The 20901-nt window shown below is 36.9% G+C and overlaps 1 protein-coding gene across 1 annotated transcript in view; it reads left to right on the top strand.

The window, feature by feature from the left end:
• LOC135226421 (mucin-2-like) overlaps nt 1–18039 on the top strand; it is a 105876-nt gene extending 87837 nt beyond the window's left edge. The window contains exons 8-15 of the mRNA XM_064265960.1: nt 470–1741; nt 1905–1967; nt 2644–2852; nt 3260–3510; nt 4809–4961; nt 6093–6122; nt 11829–12307; nt 16297–18039. Coding sequence (XP_064122030.1) covers nt 470–1741; nt 1905–1967; nt 2644–2852; nt 3260–3510; nt 4809–4961; nt 6093–6122; nt 11829–12307; nt 16297–17572 — 3733 coding nt within the window. The 3' untranslated portion in view covers nt 17573–18039. The remainder of the gene's footprint in view (nt 1–469; nt 1742–1904; nt 1968–2643; nt 2853–3259; nt 3511–4808; nt 4962–6092; nt 6123–11828; nt 12308–16296) is intronic.
• Nucleotides 18040–20901: the final 2862 nt, after the last annotated feature.

Here is a 20901-nt window from a genome sequence, read left to right as displayed (position 1 = left end):
TATTCTCAATTTCAGCACTGAATGACCCAGTTCCCACTGCTTTGCTTTGGTTTAATTCTATATTCCAATATAAATAATAGAGGCTGCAATATATTAAGTAATTTTGGCCATGCCCATTTTTAGGAGATAGGTTCAGTACTAATCCATGTTGCTCTTTATTTTTAGGAGCAAAGGTTGAAAACCTTACTCCTAGCCATAAAAATTATTATAAGTTTTGTATGGGATATAGTTGAGTACTTTGCACTTCATTTTTATTATTTTAAAAGACCAAGGATACTCCTTGATATTCCATTATTCCTTCTAAAAGAAATACAACTAGGAGTGCTATGATTGCCATTTTTGTGTATTTTCTGTCTCCATAGCTAAGATAGAATTAGTGGGTACTCTTGCCCTAAGTCTTGTTTAATTTTAATTATTTGTCAAGTAAAAAAAATAAGTATGCCAATTATATTTTGTCTTTTCCTTGCAGTAATGGACCAGTGGAGTTAGGTCACTGCCCAGCCAATTATCCTCCTTCAAGCATTGGCATTGTTAGCACAGTGTCTCCCCCCACCACTGTTGCGCCAGCTGGAGATCATAAGCCCATTTACCTACCTTCACATCACTCTCCACACATACCACCTCCGTCACATACAACCTCCTCTTCAAATTCACCTCTCACTACTACTCACACATCTCATACACCACACACCCCACTTACTCCGCACACGCCACACACACCTCATACTCCTCACACTCCTCATACTCCTCACACTCCTCACACTCCTCATACACCTTTAACGCCCGTAACACTAACTCCTACTCCAGCAGTACCGGTGACGACGACGACTACGACTACTGCTACTACCACGACCACTCCGTCTCCTTCACCGTTGACTCCTCATACTCCATCTCTTCACCCATCTCACACACCCCAGACGCCAACCCCTACTTCTACTCCCACGCCACCTCAGGTACCCAGGCAACCTATTTCTCATATACCGAATTCATCCCCACACTTATATCCACAGCCTGTGGCATCATCCACAACTACTACGGTAACTACAACGACCACCACCACCACTGCAACCACAACTACCACAACCACAACCAGTCTTACTCATAGTCATGTGAGTAGTAATGGTCGGGTTAGTAATGGCCCAGTTGGGGGTTCAGGTGTGGGTGGTCTGGGGCTGGGTTCAGGGGTGAATAGCTATAGTGTGAGTGCCTTGGTATCACCAAAACAACAGCCCAGCAGCCACACACTTTACAATAGTGTTAAACCAAATCCAATTTCATCACCAAGAAATCACGTACATTCACCTCATCCATCACCTGTTGGTGCTACAACACCCAGTGCTCCTCCTCCTGTTCCCGTTCCCCCTCCCGCTCCCGCTCCCCCGTTGTCTGCTCCCACAACTCCTAATATTAAGCCTCCTACTCCAAACACTCCAAGTGCTCCTCCAGCTCCTGTCTCTGCAGTGCCAGGGCCAGTGGCAGCACCACCACCTCCTTTGCCTTATGGGGCTATTAAAATTGAACCAGGAGAAACGTCGTCTCGGCCACCTATTAAAAATCCTCCCATCCCACCACATTCTGTGCCAGCTACTGCGTCAGTTAAGGTGGAACCCAACTACATCCGTTCTACGCCACCATCAACCACCAGAGTCACCACACCAAATCTTCATCCAGTTTTACCTCCTCCTCCTCCTCCTGCTAGGCATTCACCTAGGGCTCAAGAGCCCCATATATCTCCATATAGGCAAGTAGATATAGCAATATGGTTGTAAGTTGATTTAGGAGACATCATTTTTGTATACTATTTATGTCATGAGAAAACAGTTTTTAAACTTGAAGGGATCTGTATACAACAGGAAATGGAGTAGTTATGATTCCATTGTGTGTAAATTTGTTCTCTCTTTCAGTACTGCAAGTGCAGCTGTAAGCAACTCTCAAACAATTCCTTCGTTGTCTAGACCTTGGCCAAGGTAGGAGCAAGTTGATTCTTTGGAAATGTACCATTTTAACTACTACATATATGTTAGAAAAGCAAGACTGTATTTGTTTTTGTTCATCAGTATCTTAATTGTGTAAGAGTTTTTATTATGTTTTGAATGTTCATTGCAAGGTTAAGATGGGACTGTAAGTACTCACATAGCTGTGAAGTTCATTGGCTACAATTGTAATTTTTTTAATCCAGCCAATTTACAAAAATAAAAGTGTATAAGTACAAGGTCACAATAATAGGTGAATACTACTCTGCATGCTTATATAATGTATGCATCCTTGACTTACTGCAAGGATCTGTTCCAGCGCTGTGCTGGAAGTTGATTTCCGCACCGTATGGTTTTCGCTCACGGTGCCGTACTTGATGTTTCATCAAGTTACAGCACTGTAAGCACTGTTAACTTGCAGGTCAGCGGTGCTTATGGCACCATAACTTGATGCAACATAAAGTTGGGAACTGAAAAAGCACCATAAGATCGAATGCAAAAAATGCAGTCAGAAGTGTTAACAAACTCCATGGTTGAGATCAGTGTTGCACCTAATTTTTGTTAGCATATTTGTCTAATAATAATTTAGGTTTCTGGAAGTCTTGTGTATGAAGTGAATGTTTTTCTTGCTTATAATTATTGTAATGAATTATCCTTTTTCTGTTCACAGTCCTGTAGTGAGTTTAGCTTCTAGCAGTGCAGCTCGATTATCGTCAATAAGTCGACCTCCTCTGCCTTTGCCATCGTTTCCTTTGGGTCCTTCCCCTGTCTCGGCTCCTTTGCCACCGACGGGCATGTTTGCTCCACCTATTCCACATACGCAACAACTGAGTTCCTCTCAGCTTATTACTCCATCTCATTTGAATCCTGATCCTCTTGGTGAGTTGTTTTTTTTTTTCTGCTTGAAAGTACCTTTAATTTTTTATGAAACATTTCACCATATATGCAGCTAAGTATTGAATAGTAAAGCTGGGAAATATTTCTGTGGTCAAGTTTTCAAATTTAAGTTGAACAATTGAAGTAGACCAGTAAATTTTTACTATATCTGTTATACATCGTTAATAATTTACCACAATAGCTATGGTATATAGTAAATTTAGATCAGTAGCTATATAGTATGGTTACTTTTCACCACCATATTGGTATTTAGACTGCAAACATTTTTTATTTTGTCATACTTATGGTGATGCTACTTTTTGGTGCTGGTATTCTATAAAGTGTTTATTGTTCATACTTGAATAAGCTTTAGTGAAGAGCTATTGTATTTGAAACAATTTATTTTACAGGTCAAGCTGATTTACTACGAAGGGAGCTGGACTCTCGATTTTTGGCTCAGCAAGAACGTACGTTAGGCCTCAGTGCTGGAAGCTTAGGAGGCCTAACAGGACCCCCAGCTTTTTTACGTGCAGAAATGCACCATCATCAACATCAACACACTCATGTCCATCAACATCTTCTGCCTCATATGCCACCACCACCTCCCATTCCACCACCCAGTGCTACAAGTCTCTTCTCACACTCGGCAACGCCGTCATTGGTAAGATCTGCTTTCCTCATGTAACCCCCAAAGTCTTATGGTTTTGAGACAGAGTGCTATTAATGTGATGCATGAATGATGGTTAAAAAATAGAGTTTGGGATGTCATGACCTGTACAATTCAACAATAGGTATCTTACTGTATAGAATGGCATGTGCAATACTGGATAGTGAGGAACCTGATGGCTTGTGCGAGAGTCAAATCACATTCCAATTAAATATGCAAGTCCCACTGAAGATGTTGAAAATATAATTTTATAGGAAAGGGGTGTATGTTTCATTAATGAATACAAGTCTAGTAATTATAGTAATTTTACTGAGAAATTTGGGCTTGCGTTAGGTGTTATTCTTGGATGCAGTATTTATTTTTCTGATTCTCCTAGTGCGATGCAGCATTACCCTTGAGGTTCAGTACTTGAGGGAAATGGATCAGTAGAAGACTGTATTAGCTGAAGCTTATTGAATAAAAGTTACTTTGTTTTGAAGTAGTTCATTTTGCTGGTTTTTTTTTTTTTTTTAAGTACATTTGCTTGACTACAATTGTACAGCTTCAAAGAGATCAGTGACTCTTTGCCCTTGCGGTTTTTTCATGCTGGATCTAAAGAAAAATTAATGTAGCTCTGTAAACTATCGCAGGACTGGCTCTGAAGGATTTGTCGTTAAGGTATCAGGAGGGGGGGAAAATCTGGGTAATAATACTTCCTTCAATGGTCTGGACAAGATGCAAGTAAAGTGCACCCCTGTATACATGAATGACCCATTCATAGCTCACTCACTCCTTCAAAATCAAATTATATGATAAAAATATATAGAAGTATTTCTTTGTAAATCAAAGGTTGTATATGATCTCTGAAAGAAAATCTAGTAGAGTTTTTGAGTAATTTAGAGGTGAACCAAATGAACTCTGAGTTTAGTTTGAAATATTGACTTGTGTGAAGTTGCCTGAGAAATGGTGATTGGGCTTGTATTCAGTATGTTGAGGGACCAAAAAGAAAGGGGTGACTCCAAGACCATTCAAGATGAAGTTGTAATAATTGTAGCTGTTGATGAGAAGAGTGAAAGGAAACTTTTCTTAATATATTGTGGAATGTTATTCCTTGAAGGGCAGTTATATTCTTCATTATCAAAGTAATCTCAAAGTTACATTTTGAATCTAAACAGTACTCTTCTATTCCTATTTGAGGATGTCTTGTAAATCAAATGTAGGATATTTTTTGTCTAAATACAAAATTTTTGTCTTCATTAAGCCAATAACCTTTGAAAAATAAAAGTTGCAACATGTTTATTCTTCATTTCCAGTTTAAGGAAGTGACTAAAGTAGGGCTTGAAAGTAGTTTGTATCAGCCTGGAGGAAGCTTAGGAAGCAGTTACCCTCCAGGCCTTACGCCGTTAGTGCATCCCCCTACCTCAAACTTTGCCCCACCAACTCATCTTGCTACTGTGCCACAGAAGGTAAGTGTAATTGTTGAGAGTTTTTCCCTGTTCCCTAATTGTGGTATGACAAAAAACTTATTATTCATATCATTTGTTTTTTCTGATTAAAGTCCAGTTTTGGTGCAAATTGTGTTACGCAGGTAAGCTGGTGGATTTGATTTATATAAGAGAAAGAATATTTGCTCTTCAATTTGCTAATAATTATTGCCAAAAAGAAATGTGCTGCTTTACTTTCTTAATGATTGATCGTTCCCCCCCCTTCCCCCCCTTTATGTTTAGTATTATGAATCATCTACCCCTTTGCACTTATATGAATAGTCTTAGTATAAGTTGTAGTCAAAGAGTGCCATGCATTTCTTGTGCTGATTTTTACTCACAATATTTGTATAGTTTTTAGGAAAGATTACAGCTAATAGGAATAAGTAAAATTTGTGAAAAAGATATAACTGTTCATGTAATACTTTGCAAAGCAGTCATGCGCTAATTTCAATTAATGTCAATAGGGATAGTTATGTTTTATGAAGCAATTTATTGTAAAATTATATGTAGATGTTGCTCTGATTTCTTGTTTCTTGTATCAATTCTAAAGATTATGTCTGTGAACATCAGTGTTATGACCAGATAAGAATAAGAAAAGTATAGTGAAAAACAGTATCACCTTGAAGGGACAAGGGATAAACCTGATATATTCCCCAAGAAATTCCTGCTTGTGTCCTATGGATACTCATTTCCTAATTGTATAATCCTAGAATTGAAGTATTTTCTACATATTTTATACTGTTATCAAATCATTTTATGATCCCTAAGCAAATCAGGTTTTTCTGTTCATGTAAATTTCAAAAGAATTTTTTAGTTAGGATATTGTACTGCAGGGTTTGTATTTTCATGTACCTGTTTGGAAATAATCATCCAGTTTAATTTTCTAAAGTGAATCTATTGGGAAAAGTTTCTTATTGTTGCACTGTGCTTAATGTAGTGTATTTTGTTTTATTTTCATACACTATAATTTTGAAATATTGGAATACGTAGATGGTTAAAAGACTGGAACGTGTAATGATATGGTGTGTTATATTTTTTGCTAGTATAGTCTAGGAATGCAGGAAAATCTATAGTTTTCTAGATCTCCTAACAGACTTTATTATTTGACAGATTGGTGAACCAAGCCAACGTAAACCAGTGGTAAGTAGTCTTAATTCTTGTTGCCGTTACTTGTATGTGGTTAGCGGATATGGTTGCTTACATACGGACCTTTGGGCCATTAAAGCAGGGGTCTACTTAGCTCTTACTTTAACATTTCACTTATGTGACTGTATAGGGTTTGTGAAGGTGAGCTCAATGAGAGTAACTTACATGTCTTAAGTCTATATAGTTGAAGATTTATTTGTAAGAATAAATCATCATATACTACTGTACATATTCTGCTAATCTAGTTTTCTTTTGTCTTGTCTTTATCTAAAGTTTTGCTTTCTTCGCAGTAATTTTTTATTATCTAGTATAAACTACCTTTTTCAGTTTGTTGTTACAAATCCACAGCTTTTGAAGTCATGGTCATTTCCTTATTCTTTACTAGGCACTCTTCTCAAGTGTGCTTTGTACCTCTTAAACTTTTTGCATTAAGGTAACTATAGTTTACTACTAATGTTAAGGATTATTTTTCAAATAGACTAGGGCATAGTGGTTAAAGTTCAATTAAAGGACTGATGTTTTCAGGCGGCCGTTTAGTTTGCTCATAGAACTTTTAACTCTTACTTTGTCCTGTGTAATAATCACAGGACAATTTACATAGTCCCATGTGTAATAATCACATGGGACTAAATAAATTATCTTCATGGCCCAAGGGTGTTGTTTTTGGCTTCAAATGCCATCTAACCATCCAGTGATCTCATTGGATTTTGTTCCTGAGTTAAAAAGGATAGTAGAGAATGATAAACTGGTTAGTTTCTCTGGTGGCTATTTAATACTAAAGCTTGATGAATGATCAATAGGTACCTAGTACTGATTGGATAATGATTATCAAAGGTTAGTTGTGTTAGTTTATGAAGACTTGGTTGGGTCTTCAAGAATGTTGTGTAAATTGAAATGGAGGGTTAATTGTTTTCCAGTAACACACACATACCCACTTATGAAAACCTTTGACAGTTCTCTCGTGTATAACAAAATATGAGGTCAAGAAATTAAAGCCTACTGTATATCCATGTTTATTAAGTTCATTGACAAGGTCAAGATTGCCAAGGTTGTAAGACAGATGTTCTTCAACAGCATATATTTTTTTCCTGTAACTGAATGGATGGCCATGAAGATGTGTCCCAAAATGTATGGTATGGTAAGGGGAAATAAGGTTTCTGCGGAAGTTTAATGATACCTGGTTCATACCGCAAGAAGATTTGGGGCACAGTAAATGACTAGTGATGTGTTTCATGTGGTTGTCACAAAAATAAATCTGTTGACAAAAGGTTTTTATGAAACCGATTTTGGGTGGTTTTACAGTATGGTCAAGGAGTTTGGTCTCCTCAGTTTGTTTAGAGAATATGCAAAATATTCTGTATAAAAAGATTGGAGCAATATTTATTGTTGTCAAGAGCATTATGCTAATCCATTGCCACATTTAGGAGGCTAGTTAACTAACAAAAAATTCATTTTCCAATGTGTGTTTCAAGAGGAGTCGAGGAGCTACAGCTTCAATCAAATCCAATTTGTTGTTAATATTCCATTATGTTGAGATAGTATCTGCTGGCTCCTGAGTGGCACATGATTTTACTGTAATGCTTGAAGCCGATTGTCTAAACAAGGTGCCCAACAATGATGAAAGTGTGTTTCCACATAAATTGGACAAGAAGGTCAATAGTGAGATCCTAATTCAGTAAAGGATAACTTCAACTTGAGTCTTGACTAGTGTATCTAGTCTAATTTTCAACTAATTAATATTTGCTGGACTTGTTTCAGTCTTTCCACAGTTTATCTAAGACCCTCTACTTTTAGGTAAGGTTGTGCTGAGCAGATCATTACCTGAGCTTTTTAGGTTCAAAGGATCTCTTCAATATGCCTTTAACATTGTTTTTTCCTATCATATGCCTTATGTAGCTGACTTATAGAAACAAAAACTTTATATGCACTGGAGTATAAATTGGGTGCTGAGATGATGGTATTATAAAGTAATTGTCAGCGGGTGAAGGGGAACTAAATTGCTAGACAACTGGAAAATGAAAGTACCCCATTAGTAAACAGTGGGAACTGTATTTTGGTATAAGGCTTGTGCACGGTGCAGTAGAGGCATGGGCACTAGCAAAGAGAGACTGTTTGGAAAAGGTGGAAAGAAAAAAAATGCAGTAAGTCAGAAAGATAAAATTTTGCAAAAGAAGAAATAAAAAATTGTGGTGTCCATTAGTCAGACAATCAAGATCTGTGTAAAATGGTAATTGGTTTAGACAGTTACTTTAAAAAGTAGCAAGACATTAAGGTTGGATGAAGTTTAGGTATTAAGGCTAGATGAAGTCTTGGAAAACCAGAAAGTCATGAGGAAAGGTCAGAAAGTCATGAGGAAAGGTCATGAATGAAGACAGAGACCACATTGAGGAATTTGTGCCAAAAGTGCACAAAATAAGAGAAGGGGAAGAATTAATTTCCCTTTATTCCTAAGAGAAAAAAATGTACAAATATTAGTGGCAGGGAAAATGATAACAGCCAGCCATCTATCCCCAGTTAAAGCTGAATTGTTATCATCAAAAGGAAATTCTCCAAGTTTAGAGATGTCTGAAAACTGCTGCTTGGTATTGGGACCTTCATGAGTTTTCATCCTGAACTTACCTCTGCCAAGATTTCTTGACAAATATAAACTACTACTATCATAAACCAGGTGCTTAAGTCCTATTAATACAGAATTGAAAGGTGACGTGGCTACTATTGGTATTGTGGTTGATTTCTTCATATATTGAGCAGATGTACAGAGGTTCAATTAGACTTGAAAATTTTTGAATGAATTTAGCTTTCTTCTCTACCTTCTTTGATTCAGTTCTTGGTTTTATTTTTTATTTTCTGCTGGCTATTACAGTAGTTAAGGCACTAGGATAGTATTGTAGTTTGCCATGGATATGTATTTTTTCCAATAAATATTTTGCTTATAGAGGCTTTCTTCCTTTATTAATGCAACGTGTAAATTGGTATTAGCTGGTTGTATTGGTTTTGTTTTGTATGGTAAGGTTCCTCTTTCTTAGTCAGGAACTACAATATTCTAATTGTTGCAGCACATGCCTACTAGGTTTGCTGGAATCTCCCGTTGCTTTTCTGAGGTAGGATGCTTGTCCCTATGAGCAAACTCTTCTGTATCTTAAGTGTGCATGTGCATTTTTTTTTTCCCACTACCCTTCAGCTTTGCTTGCAAGCTGTATGATAGATCACACAATTTTAGAATGGTTCTCGGCTTGTATTTGGTTTTTCTCTTTTAAGGCAGCTTTCAAGTAGTATCAAGATAAACTCCTCCTGCCTGTCCTCTGCCAAACTTGAAAGTGCTCCTCTCTTCAGTTGCCCTTTCTACACTTCTCTCATCTTGAGAACTCCTTCCCATTGTTGCACCAGCTTGCTGCTTCCACTCTATTGGTGTGCCTTCTTTTAGCAATTTTCACTGGCCACTTTTTTATGCTATTTTTATGAATGTGTTATTTCTTAGTGACTTTCAGTTGCCACTTTATTTGTATTCTTTTTCTGTCCCTCACTATCGCCTCATTACAGTTTTAACCCTTAATGGATGGACATGCTCACGAGTAGCAATAACAGGTTTTGGGTGGTGGATGGGCTGACTCATGGCGAGTAACTATTAATGCACCATCGATTTGGGGGAATCGGGCGGGAAAGAGGTGCCATTACTTCTATAGCCCATTAATTCACTAATGGCAACGTTTGGACTTGCTAAAATCCATTGGGTGCCTCATGAGAGAGTTAGTTGGGATCGTGACTTCAAGGGAGGAGTTATTCCGTCTCACAAGACGTCTTTTTTGTAAATTTACCCATTAATATACCATGGGGTTTCTGGTGGTTTTAGTTCGTATCTTTTATGATAGTATGTCAATTTTAATTCTAATTTTGCAAAGAAATAGAAAAGAATATAAAAATCCAAAAAAGTTATTGCATTATTCTTGGTAAATTTATGTAGATATCTTACAACAAATATGCTCAGAATTTGTTACTTATTTTATTTCTTATCTGTTTTGATATTTTGTGAGCTATAATCATAATTTTACAAAATAAAATAAATTTATTAGAAAAATCATGTATAACTTTGTAAAATTTTCTATTGTCTTGTAAAAGACCCCACAAGGGGTTATAAATAGTTATTTTCAACTTCTTGTGGAAGGTAGGAAAATTTTTTCAGAATTTTTTTTCTTACACCATGTGCATTTGCATATCTTCCTCTTTCCATTGAGGTTTCTTTTCCTAAATTTGCCATGCATATTTATTTATTACCCCGTCCATTAAGGGTTAATACCTTGCATAACTGTAGTCTTTTTGTGATACAGTAAAAGCATTGTTGTTTGGTTATCAACCCGTAGAGCTTCCTAATGTTTATTTTTAGCATTTCACTACATCTGAATAAAATTAATTTTGAAGCCTCTGGTTGCTTCATGCACATTTTCTTTTGAAAAATATACGCAGGATTTTAGAGTATTGTCTTTGCTCATGCATAACTAATGGCACTTTGAAACCTTGAATTCTCTTTGTCGTTCCTATCCTGTTAGTTTTGCAGTTAGGTGTTGCAGAAGATTAAGAGTATGAGAGATGATAATGCAATTCAGCACTGATTTTGTATTCTTGAAGGATAATACAAGGAGAAAAAGGAAATGTTAGCTTTTTAAAATCAAAGCCTTCATGCAAGTAGTGGAAGAAAAACCAAAAAGTGGTGCTTATTTACTGAGTATATTTCTTTGTCAGTAAGCCTTGTGCTCTGAGCAAGGATAATGAACGAATAAGCTGTAGTTGAGAAGCCAAGTACCCTGGGTTAGGATATTGTAAAATCAGCAACATTCCTAAAGTTTGAGTGTGTGTCAAAGTGAAACTGAAAAGATCTACCCAAGTCACAGGTATCATTTAAAAACCATGTGATTTTTAAGACTAGGTGATTGTTCAAACAAAAGAAAAATGTCTGTTTATTGGAAGTAAGGCATTCATAGATGGTAGTGGTTATGTTGAACTCAGTTATTTTACTATCTATTTTGATACCAAGTCTATGGAAGAAGGTTTGTGAATGTCTCACAACATTGGATACTTTCCAGATAGTACTGGTAAACATGTATTTGTTTGAAAATCATGCAGCTACTTAAATCCCACTGTTTTCATGCCTTTGCTATAATAGTTTATATTCATTTGAGAGGGTTAATTTTTAGTTTCAATTTTGTATATAAAGGTTATTGATAACTATGTCAAATTCAGGCAGGATTTAAGGTAGCAACCAAAAAAGGTTAAGAACTACCACCTTAGTTGGTTTGGTAGATGTTGGATTCAATAAATACAAGCATTCACAGTTTCAAAAAGATTGAAACATCAGGCTGGTCCCCAGTAGTATTGTTGTGGACCTTATCGAAACAGATGAGGACAGAGACCTTGCAAAATTATTTGGATGAAAGTAAGGGTGTTGAATAGCTGTACGTAAAGCAAAGAGTTTTGTATACTAAAGTATTCTTGGCTTTATAGATTTTAGCCTTATTCAATAATCATTTAATATTGTAGGTGCAAATAACCAGTAAACTTTGTAAAGAAAGAGCCAATATTTTCCTTTGGCTTATGAAGAATTATGGTCAAGTAAGGCTATAAATGTACAGTAGAATTAGCTCTTGTTTCTCTTGTAAAATGTTACTACTACTGTTACTTTTAATAATTGCAAATTTAATTTTACAGAAAACAGGTCGATGGAATGCTATGCATGTACGTATTGCTTGGGAAATATACTACCATCAACAGAAACAGGCACCTGAGAAACCTAGTGCTAAGTTAGGAAGTACAGCAGACCTACTGCAACCTCCATCTGGTGCTGCAGGTGTTGGAGGGGGACCTGGGGCACCAATATTTCCAACCCTTCCTAGGCCACCAGATCTTGGACCATCCATGTTGGCTGGGCCAGGACCCTCTCATCGTTACGAGTCTTCTCTATTAGGTCATTCGCACCTCACACCTTCAGTGCCTGGTCTTACTGGTATGAGATATCCTGGTGGTGGAGCACCAGGCCCTCCAGGTGCTCCACCAAGTGCTGCAACATTCCACCATCCTGGCGTGACACCCACTTCCATACCGGGTCCTCCACCAGGCTCAATGTTCTCCAGGGAGTCCATACCTACTGGGTTAACAGTGCCACAGCCAACACCTCATGAAACATGGAGGTAGGTTTTAATTTTTCCTTTGTTTACATAGCCTTAGAAGTTAGCATGATGATTATACAGGTCGTTTTAATTACCAATTTTCATGAATGCATACAAAGAACTAAAAAAAAAATTTTTTTTTTTTACCTTTACTCATTTCTTTCTGTCAAGTAGCTTTTGGACTTGAAGGTGTCGTTCATATCAGGGTATATTGTGTTCCTTGGGTATGAGCTGTGTTATCTAAAAATAGTGTAGTCATCTAAATGAGTTAAGAGTTACAGTAATTGAGTACGTATATTTTATATGCAGTACATCATGATCAGTTGTGAGCTCCAGTAGTTTATAAAACTAAACATCCAGGTAGGTTAGTAGATGGCAGCCATAAATCCTTGCTAATAGTGTTAGCCAAGTCCCTCTCTCTCTCTCTCTCTCTCTCTCTCTCTCTCTCTCTCTCTCTCTCTCTCTCTCTCTCTCTCTCCCCCATTATTTGGTCATTTTGATCTTGCTATACTTATGAAGTATCAGTGTGAAATTGATAGTAAATGAAACCTTTGAAAGATTGTGTGAAATGAACTTTGGAAGTTAAGTAAGGTTACAATTTCTAAGACTTGCAAAGGTGTACATTGGTAGGCATTTTAAGTTTACTAACTTTTTGGTTCAGAATTTATTTATTTATTTATTTTTTTTTTTTTTTTGCCATAGAGGTAAAAGCCATTAGAGTTTAATGGTGAAAGTAACTGATTATGTTGTTAGGGAGTAGTAATATGAGTGAAAATGCTTTTTGTGTATTTAAAGATTTAAGAGTCAGTTCTTGGGGAATGGTTTTGATTTATATAGAATTGTTGGCTTTGAGTGAGAATGAATTTTTTTTTTTGAGGAGCAGTGGAAATTGAAGGAAGACTACAGAAAGGATTTGTTTTGTAAGGAATTTCAAGTGAGTGAAACCATATTAATCCTTCAACTCAGGTTTTGGTAAAAGGGCAAAGTGTAATTGGGTTTCAAGTTAGAGCTCATGTAAGATTATAATGTTAATTGCTTAATGCTTATCATAAGATATTTTAGTTTTTATCTTGAGACACCCTCTCCCAGCAATTATCAATCTGTAAGTGTTTTGGGTATTTATTTGCTTCAGCCATTTACCACCTTGGTAACTTTATTTGAAAGATATCGGTGGTACAAAAAAAAAAAAATTATTTAAGACAAGGACATCAAACTTTATCTTGTTTTTCTGAAAATTTTAGTGCGCATCTAAACTGTTGGTATTTAGTATCCCCTTGCTTGGAGAGTTTCCCATAATTTAAATTTTCATTGTAGTCCACCACATTTTCACATACTGCGATTACGTGCTATAAACTACTTTCTGTACAAAGGATGTACGGCATTTAGTAGTTAGGACACTTCAGAGTAAAACGCATCATATCCAGGGTGTGATTAATGAAATGACATGACCAAGAGGAGGCACGTGAAAAAGTCTTATAAATGATGGCAAGAGAGGGGGAATGCCACCTCTCGTGCCATATTGGAATAATATATCTTCTTATTACAGGTTGTGCAAGTGACTGAGGAACTGAAGGAAAATTTATATTTTCCTGAGCAGTATCATCTTTCACTTCACTATCATCTTGTTCGTTCCTCTAGATGCCACCATGTGAAGGCATTCACCAAAAATGAATGCAATTAAACTTAAAAATATTTGACCCTAACCACTCCTGTACAATACTTGTTGAATTAAGAAATAATGTCAGTAGCAGCAATTGCATAAAAAAAAGATTTCCTTGTGGTATTTCTGCTAATAAAAGTTTAGCAACCTCCAAGACTTTTGATAAGTTTTTTGGTTATGCTGCTATGTCAGTTTTCTGCGTAATCTAAGATCACAGTAATATTTATGAAATGAATGACTGTGTAAGCAACTTCACTAGTAGCAATAGAAGGATCTGTAAGTGATGTGACAGATTGGATATAATTTTCATTCAGTTGCTGACAGGTGCTCTTAATTTCTCCCTTTTAGCAAGTTTTGATATTTTTTCTGACTTTTATCTTTACTTTATTGATAAGCATTTGGTGTTTCATAATTATCAGAACAGGAGTGAATGCTTCCTAAATTAAATTGTTCTTTTAGTGTGGAAAATATTTTATTCTAAGTTTTGATTGTGATTATTAGGTACAACCAGATCAGCAGCCACATAAGAAACTCACAACAGACGAATTGGGAACAGCAATACGCCAGGTCCGAAATTTTGTATAGTATAGTTTTTTTTTCTTTTTTTTAAAGCTTGCGGACATTAGTTGGAATCGGATAGATACAAGGCGCTCCTTAATAGGTCATGCAGCTTTAAAACTTAAATTTTTCAAGAAGAAAAAAGTTTTTTTTTTTCTTGTACTTATGCATGACAACTTTAGTAGCACTTGTGATGTATCACTTCCAACAAGTATTAACTTCTTTGGTAAGCTGGATCATGACACATAATGGTGGTGTGTTGTAGAGGTGATGGGTTAGTAATGGAAGGGGTTTAAGTACAAATAGGAAAATTTAATTTTTACAGGTTTGGAAGATATGTATATTTAATTAAAAAAAATTGTTTGGTAGTTAGTGGCAATTGTGTGCACAGGAGTCATTAAAAATGTAATTACAAAAAACAAAGTATACTGTTGGAAATTAGAATATTCAGAGTCCAATGACAAAATACTGAGAGGAATGTCAGTTAATCAGGCAACATGCATCACTCGCACAACTCTGCTAGTTGATTTTCAGTCCCTAATGTTAATAATAGGTAATTTTCTTATATTCTTGAGTATTTCTTTGAAAAGTGACTCCTGTAGTTTAAGTAAATAAAGTCCTTAAAGTTAAAAATTTCAGATCATTAAAAATGAGATTGATAAGTGACACCAGTTATTGAAATAAACAGCCTTGGAAATTACTTTATGGGTTGGGTTTCACATAGTTTTTTTATTACTAAAATGTAGATCAGTTTCGAAGTACATTCTTATGGGTTATAGACTATGTTAGTCAGAATTGCCATTCTTGGATAAAAGGTAAATCTTAAAATTTCCCTGAAAGTCATAACAATTGATGGGCTAAAAAGAAATAATCATGCAACCCTTCAAAGCTTAAAGGATAAGATTTCACCACTGAATTGGGCTTGTGTTTAGTCATTAAAATTGGCCTTTCATTATGTAACAAACTGCTCATTTAACAGCAGTTGTCATTCTTTCCATTTAAGGGATTTTAGTGTTTTGACAATAGTTATTTAATTTTGCATAGGTTTTATCAGCTGATATAATAATGAGTATTATGAGGGACTGAGAAGTATTCTTTAGTTGAGTGTTCATGGAATGCAGTAGGAAATTGGTAAAAGAAAATAAGTAAATAAACATGGTTTGATGATTCAGATATAAATGTGGGATGGATACATGTTAATCCTTCAGTATACTTATAGTAGTTTGACATCTTTATAGTGTGAATATGTTTAACAAGAAGGATGTAAACTTGTAATTAAAAGTAACATGTTTGCATAAAATTGAATATACATGCATAGTTGGTTAAGAGTTGAAAGATTTGGATTGTTTGGAAATCATTTATTTATTTATTTATTTTTTTAGTTGGTCTGAATACATATTTGTTTCGAAATCATTTATTTATTTATTTTTTTAGTTGGTTTGCATACATAATTTATTAAGTATTGTTGTGAATTGGGTATGTAAAATCTTAAGTCACATGGAGTGTTGCAGTAATTTGAAATTACATAGTATTTGCAACTGATATTATTCAGATCATTGTGTTCGTCGAGGCAAGTAAGGGGTTTATTGTTTTTTAAATGATTTCACCCTTGATTAACCAAGTTAAGGTCATACATCTGTAGGACTTAATAACCTGATAAAATATTGATGATATTGATCATTCTTAGTTATGTTAGCTTTTTGCAAGTTATGTTTAGAGTATGACACTTGGAGGGTTAATTTTAATTTTTAGTAACTGAATAACTAACCGCATTTGTTCTTAATGGTTACAGGTTACGAGCACCGACAGCTTTTGGACCCACTGGATCTTGGCCTGTAAAACCAAGTGCAGCTATGTATGAAAGAGAACGGCGTGAAGAAGAGAGGAACAGGGAAAGAGAAGAAAGAGAGAGGAGAGAAAGAGAAGAGAGAGAACGAAAAGAAAGAGAAGAAAGAGAAAGGAGAGAAAGAGAAGAAAGAGAAAGAAGAATTAGAGAAGAGAGAGAGAGAGAACGCGAGAGGGAACGGAGAGCAGAGCATGAGAAAGAACGTGCAGCTCGCATGTTAGAAACTAGTCATGACCGTGTTTTACCAAGAAGAGATGGTTCACGGTCACCAATTCGCCCTGATCTTGCTGAAGTTACATCACATCAGCCACCTCCATCGTTAACAGGTTCTTCACAGCTATCTTCAGGCCCCTTACCACCTCCAACAAAAACAGAATCGCGGCCAGATTCACAACCCGGATCCAGACCTGGATCTCGAACATTAGATCACCGTGTAAAAATGGAGTCTAAAGATGAAATTATGATTGTTGGTGGGAAAGAGGCTCCTCGCCATCTACATGGCCTTCCTCCACCTAATGTTTTACCACCACATTCAGTTTCAGCTGGATTGCTACCTCCACATTCTCTTGCTCTGAGTATGGCAACTACCTCGGCCAACTCTGCATTAGATCGTGCCAGGCTGTTAGGTGGATCTGCTGGTTATCCTGGTGCTGGTCCACCGCACTTAGGGGCATGGGCTGATCCATTTAGAGATCCCTATCATTCTGCTCAGGAACAAAACTTTGCTCGAGCACATGATATAGCTGCAAGAGAAGCTTTGTCTTTGAGAGAGAGGATGAGTCTTGCAGCCAGAGAAGAACAAATGTTACATAGCAATCCATTATCATCCCTGATATTGAATGAACGATATAGGGAGCAACAGCAGCAGCAACAGCAACATGCAGTGGCTAGAGACTTTTACGAACGCAGTCAATTAGCAGCAGCAGGTGTAATGCCAACAGGTCTTTATCCATCCTCATCAGCCTTACTTCCACATCATTCACAGCTAGGGCCCTCCTTATTGAAAGGTGGGTCTCCCTTGGGTCCAGGTCCTCCACCTGGTCCACCAGGCTTGCATCCTCCAGGTTTAGGATCTATGCATGGACCTGGACATCCAGGTCCTCCAGGGCATTCTCAACCACCACCCCTTGGACCTGGATTACCTCCACCTCTCATCCCCTCCATGCGTGGTTCTTCCCCAGCACACCCACGGCTGCCGGATAAAAAAGATGACCCGCGCTGACTCTAGTCATGCCTGAGCCACAATTCTCAAGTGTTGTGGTTTCAGTTTGTATCCAGCAAATATTGCTTGGAACTGGCTGTTGATTAGCCTGTGGCAATACGTGCTAGGTCCCTGCTGGTGTTTCTGCTACCAAGAAGCACATCTTCAGGAGGGTGGTGTTGGGCAGGTGGCCCATTAGGCTACTGTACAGCCCCAAGGGTTGTAAGTAGTCAACGTGTGTCTTTCATGATGATCAGGCTGTGGATTGTAACACAAGTTTTGTACCATATCTGTACAGTACGGTGGCCGTGTGGTCACAACCTCCATTTGTCTTTTTATTATTTAATATTTTGTAGATATTAATTGTTTTCTTAAAATATTTTGTAGAGAAAATTAAATTAATAATGACTTTGACAAAAGGATCTGATTCTGACTGACAATGACATTTGTTAAACTGTTTATAAATACATGAGTTTGTTAACAAATTACTGGAGCTTTCATTTTCCACTTTTTAAAATGATGGAGCAGATAATTTTGTCCTGTGGATAGAATTAAATAGTGCAAATGGTTATTTATTAATAAATAAACTTATAGAACATATCAAAAGGCCTTAAATCCACATTGAATCGCCCTAAGCATAATTATTTGCAAGAAATGGGCTATAATAAAAGAAAAAGGAATATTCGTATTAAAAATAGCTATTAAAGTACCAGTTACGGTAAATTAATTCTGTATATGTAAAATACCAAGTTAAAAGAAATACCTACCATTTAAAGAAGACTGTTGACTGAAGTCACAAACAAGCCAAATGCCAAGAATTAAGGTTTGAAAGGGGCTGGCCTGCACCATTTACCTTAAATACCATTACCAGTAGGGAGTCCTAAAGGCGGCAACTCTCAGAGCTTCAAGTTAAACCATCAAATGATTAACTAGTTCTCTTGGAACACTCATGTTATTAACAGTAACATTTATATAGCAAACGATGCAATGCGAAATTATTTATTTTAGCATTGGATCTGTCATGTTATTAACGATAACGTTTATATAGCGAACGATATAATGCAAAAAAAATTTTTTTGTAGAGGCAAGAAGACTCTTTAACTGAAAATATTTTGCAGTTTTAATTACACCCAGTATTAGAGAAAACGGTAGAATTTGGTGCTGAAATCGCCATTTTAATTACAATGCAATAAAAACATTGAAATGTGAAATTATGAAATTTTAAAAATAAATTTTATATGGGATGAAATTTAAAGATTTAAGGTATTATCTGACAAAAGAATTTTTTTCATCTTTATTACCTTTGGAGATATAAGCATTTGAATAATGTTGGGTTCATTGTTTCCAATATTGACTTCACTTTGCTTTCATCTTCATTAATAAAATTGTGATTTGTACCTACAAGGCCACAAACTCGTCTTCTAATGGATATCCTTTGCAAAAATTCTAATGGATATCCCTGTCAAAAAATGAAGTGGTCACTTTAGCTTGACTAGTGTTCTGAGAAGAGTACTTTTTGCATTCTCTACCATGGCCATTGTTGAAACATTCCCTAGTGTTTGTGTTGGAGTGGTTTTGTGTTGTGGCTTTCTTTCAATATTGCTTTCAATGTTCGTCTGGGTTGATAGTGCCTGATGACACTTCATATATATAAGATTAATCAGTGTGATTATCTTGTACCTAATAGCTTGTGTATGATTCAAATCTGCACCTTCCACTAGTCTTTAGTCTTGCGTTCATTGCACAGGGGTTGGGAGTGTTAGTAATTTTTTATTCGTGGTGGGTGTCTGCGTTTCCATCCAAGATACAGTTTAAGGAGGACAAACATGCCACTGGTGTCTTCAGAGAAACCTCCGGTATCTCTTCTTGCTTATTGTGCGTTTACACAATCCCCCTATCCCTCCTAGTGATCTGGCATTACCCATAAACCCCCAGCATGAAGAGTATGTGTACCCCAGTTGACAATAAATCTACTTGTTCTGTGCATAATAACTGCAGATCTTGTTTCAAAAGTAGGAATTCTTTACAATCAATAAGCATTGATTCTTTTACATGGCGATTCTATCCACAGAGTTATAAGATCCAAGGTGGTAAGGCAATAGGGTCAGTGGTTAAGTTTACTGTAGTGAGTATCCTTAAAACAGGTCCCTGGATCTAGAAGAGTGCAAAAGTAGGTCACTGGACGAAGGTAACCGCAAGGGCAGATCCCAAAAGCAGACAGCTGGACCAAGGTAACAGCAAGGGCAGATCCCAAAAACAGGTAACTAGACCAAAGTAACTAAAAGAACATACTGTATCCCAAAAGATTGTTGGACTAGGATAACTGTGGGGCATATCTCAAAAAGCAGGTAACTGGACCAAGAAAACTAAAATCTTCTTCTTCCTAGCTTAAACCCATTTTTATATGGGGTCGCCATTACGAATGAGTCGTCTCCATCGATTTCTGTCTTGTGCCTCGTTCTCATTTATACCTTTCAATTCCATATCTTCCCTTACACAATCACGCCATCTCTTTCTTGGTCTTCCCTTCTTCCTTCTACCCCGCACTTCCATTTCCATCGTATGTCTTCCAACATGACGTTCCTCCCTTCGTAACAGGTGTCCATACCATCGAAGCCTTCCTTCCTGTATTTTCTTCGATATTTCAGCTACCTTTGTTGATCCTCTTATATACTCATTTCTAATCCTATCTTCCCTTGTTACTCCCGACATCCATCTCAACATTCTCATTTCTGCTACATCCATCTTCTTCTCCTCTGTTTTCCTCATACTTGCCGTTTCTGTTCCATATAACATTGCTGGTCTGACCACCGTCCTATGGAACTTTCCTTTCAATTTCAGAGGGACCTTCTTGTCACAGAGTACCCCTGATGCAGACCTCCAGTTATTCCATCCTGCCTGAATTCGGTGTCTCACCTCTTGGTCCATGCTTCCACTATCCTCCAATACGGACCCTAAGTACTTGAACTTCTGTACTTTCTTTATTTCTTCCCCACCCAATCTTATGCTACTTCCACCGTCCTCAGTAATACTAGAACACATATATTCGGGTTTTTGATCTGCTTATTCTCATTCCTCTCTCCTCAAGTGCTGCTCTCCACCTCTCCAACCTCCCCTCCAACTCCTCCTTCCCCTCTGAACACAACACAATGTCATCCGCGTATAATATGCACCATGGCACTGCTTCTCTAACATCCCTGGTCATTACATCCATCACGATGTTGAAGATGAATGGGCTAAGTGCTGACCCCTGGTGTAATCCAACTCCTATCTCAAATCCATCCGTCTCACCAACACTACTCCTCACTCTAGTATACACATTCCTGTACATCTCCTGAATAACTCTGACA

The sequence above is a fragment of the Macrobrachium nipponense genome, chromosome 14, assembly GCF_015104395.2.
Source record: "Macrobrachium nipponense isolate FS-2020 chromosome 14, ASM1510439v2, whole genome shotgun sequence".
Lineage (NCBI taxonomy): Eukaryota > Metazoa > Arthropoda > Malacostraca > Decapoda > Palaemonidae > Macrobrachium > Macrobrachium nipponense.
The sequence above is the reverse complement of the archived record's forward strand: the minus strand, read 5'-3'. Positions and strand labels throughout refer to the sequence as shown.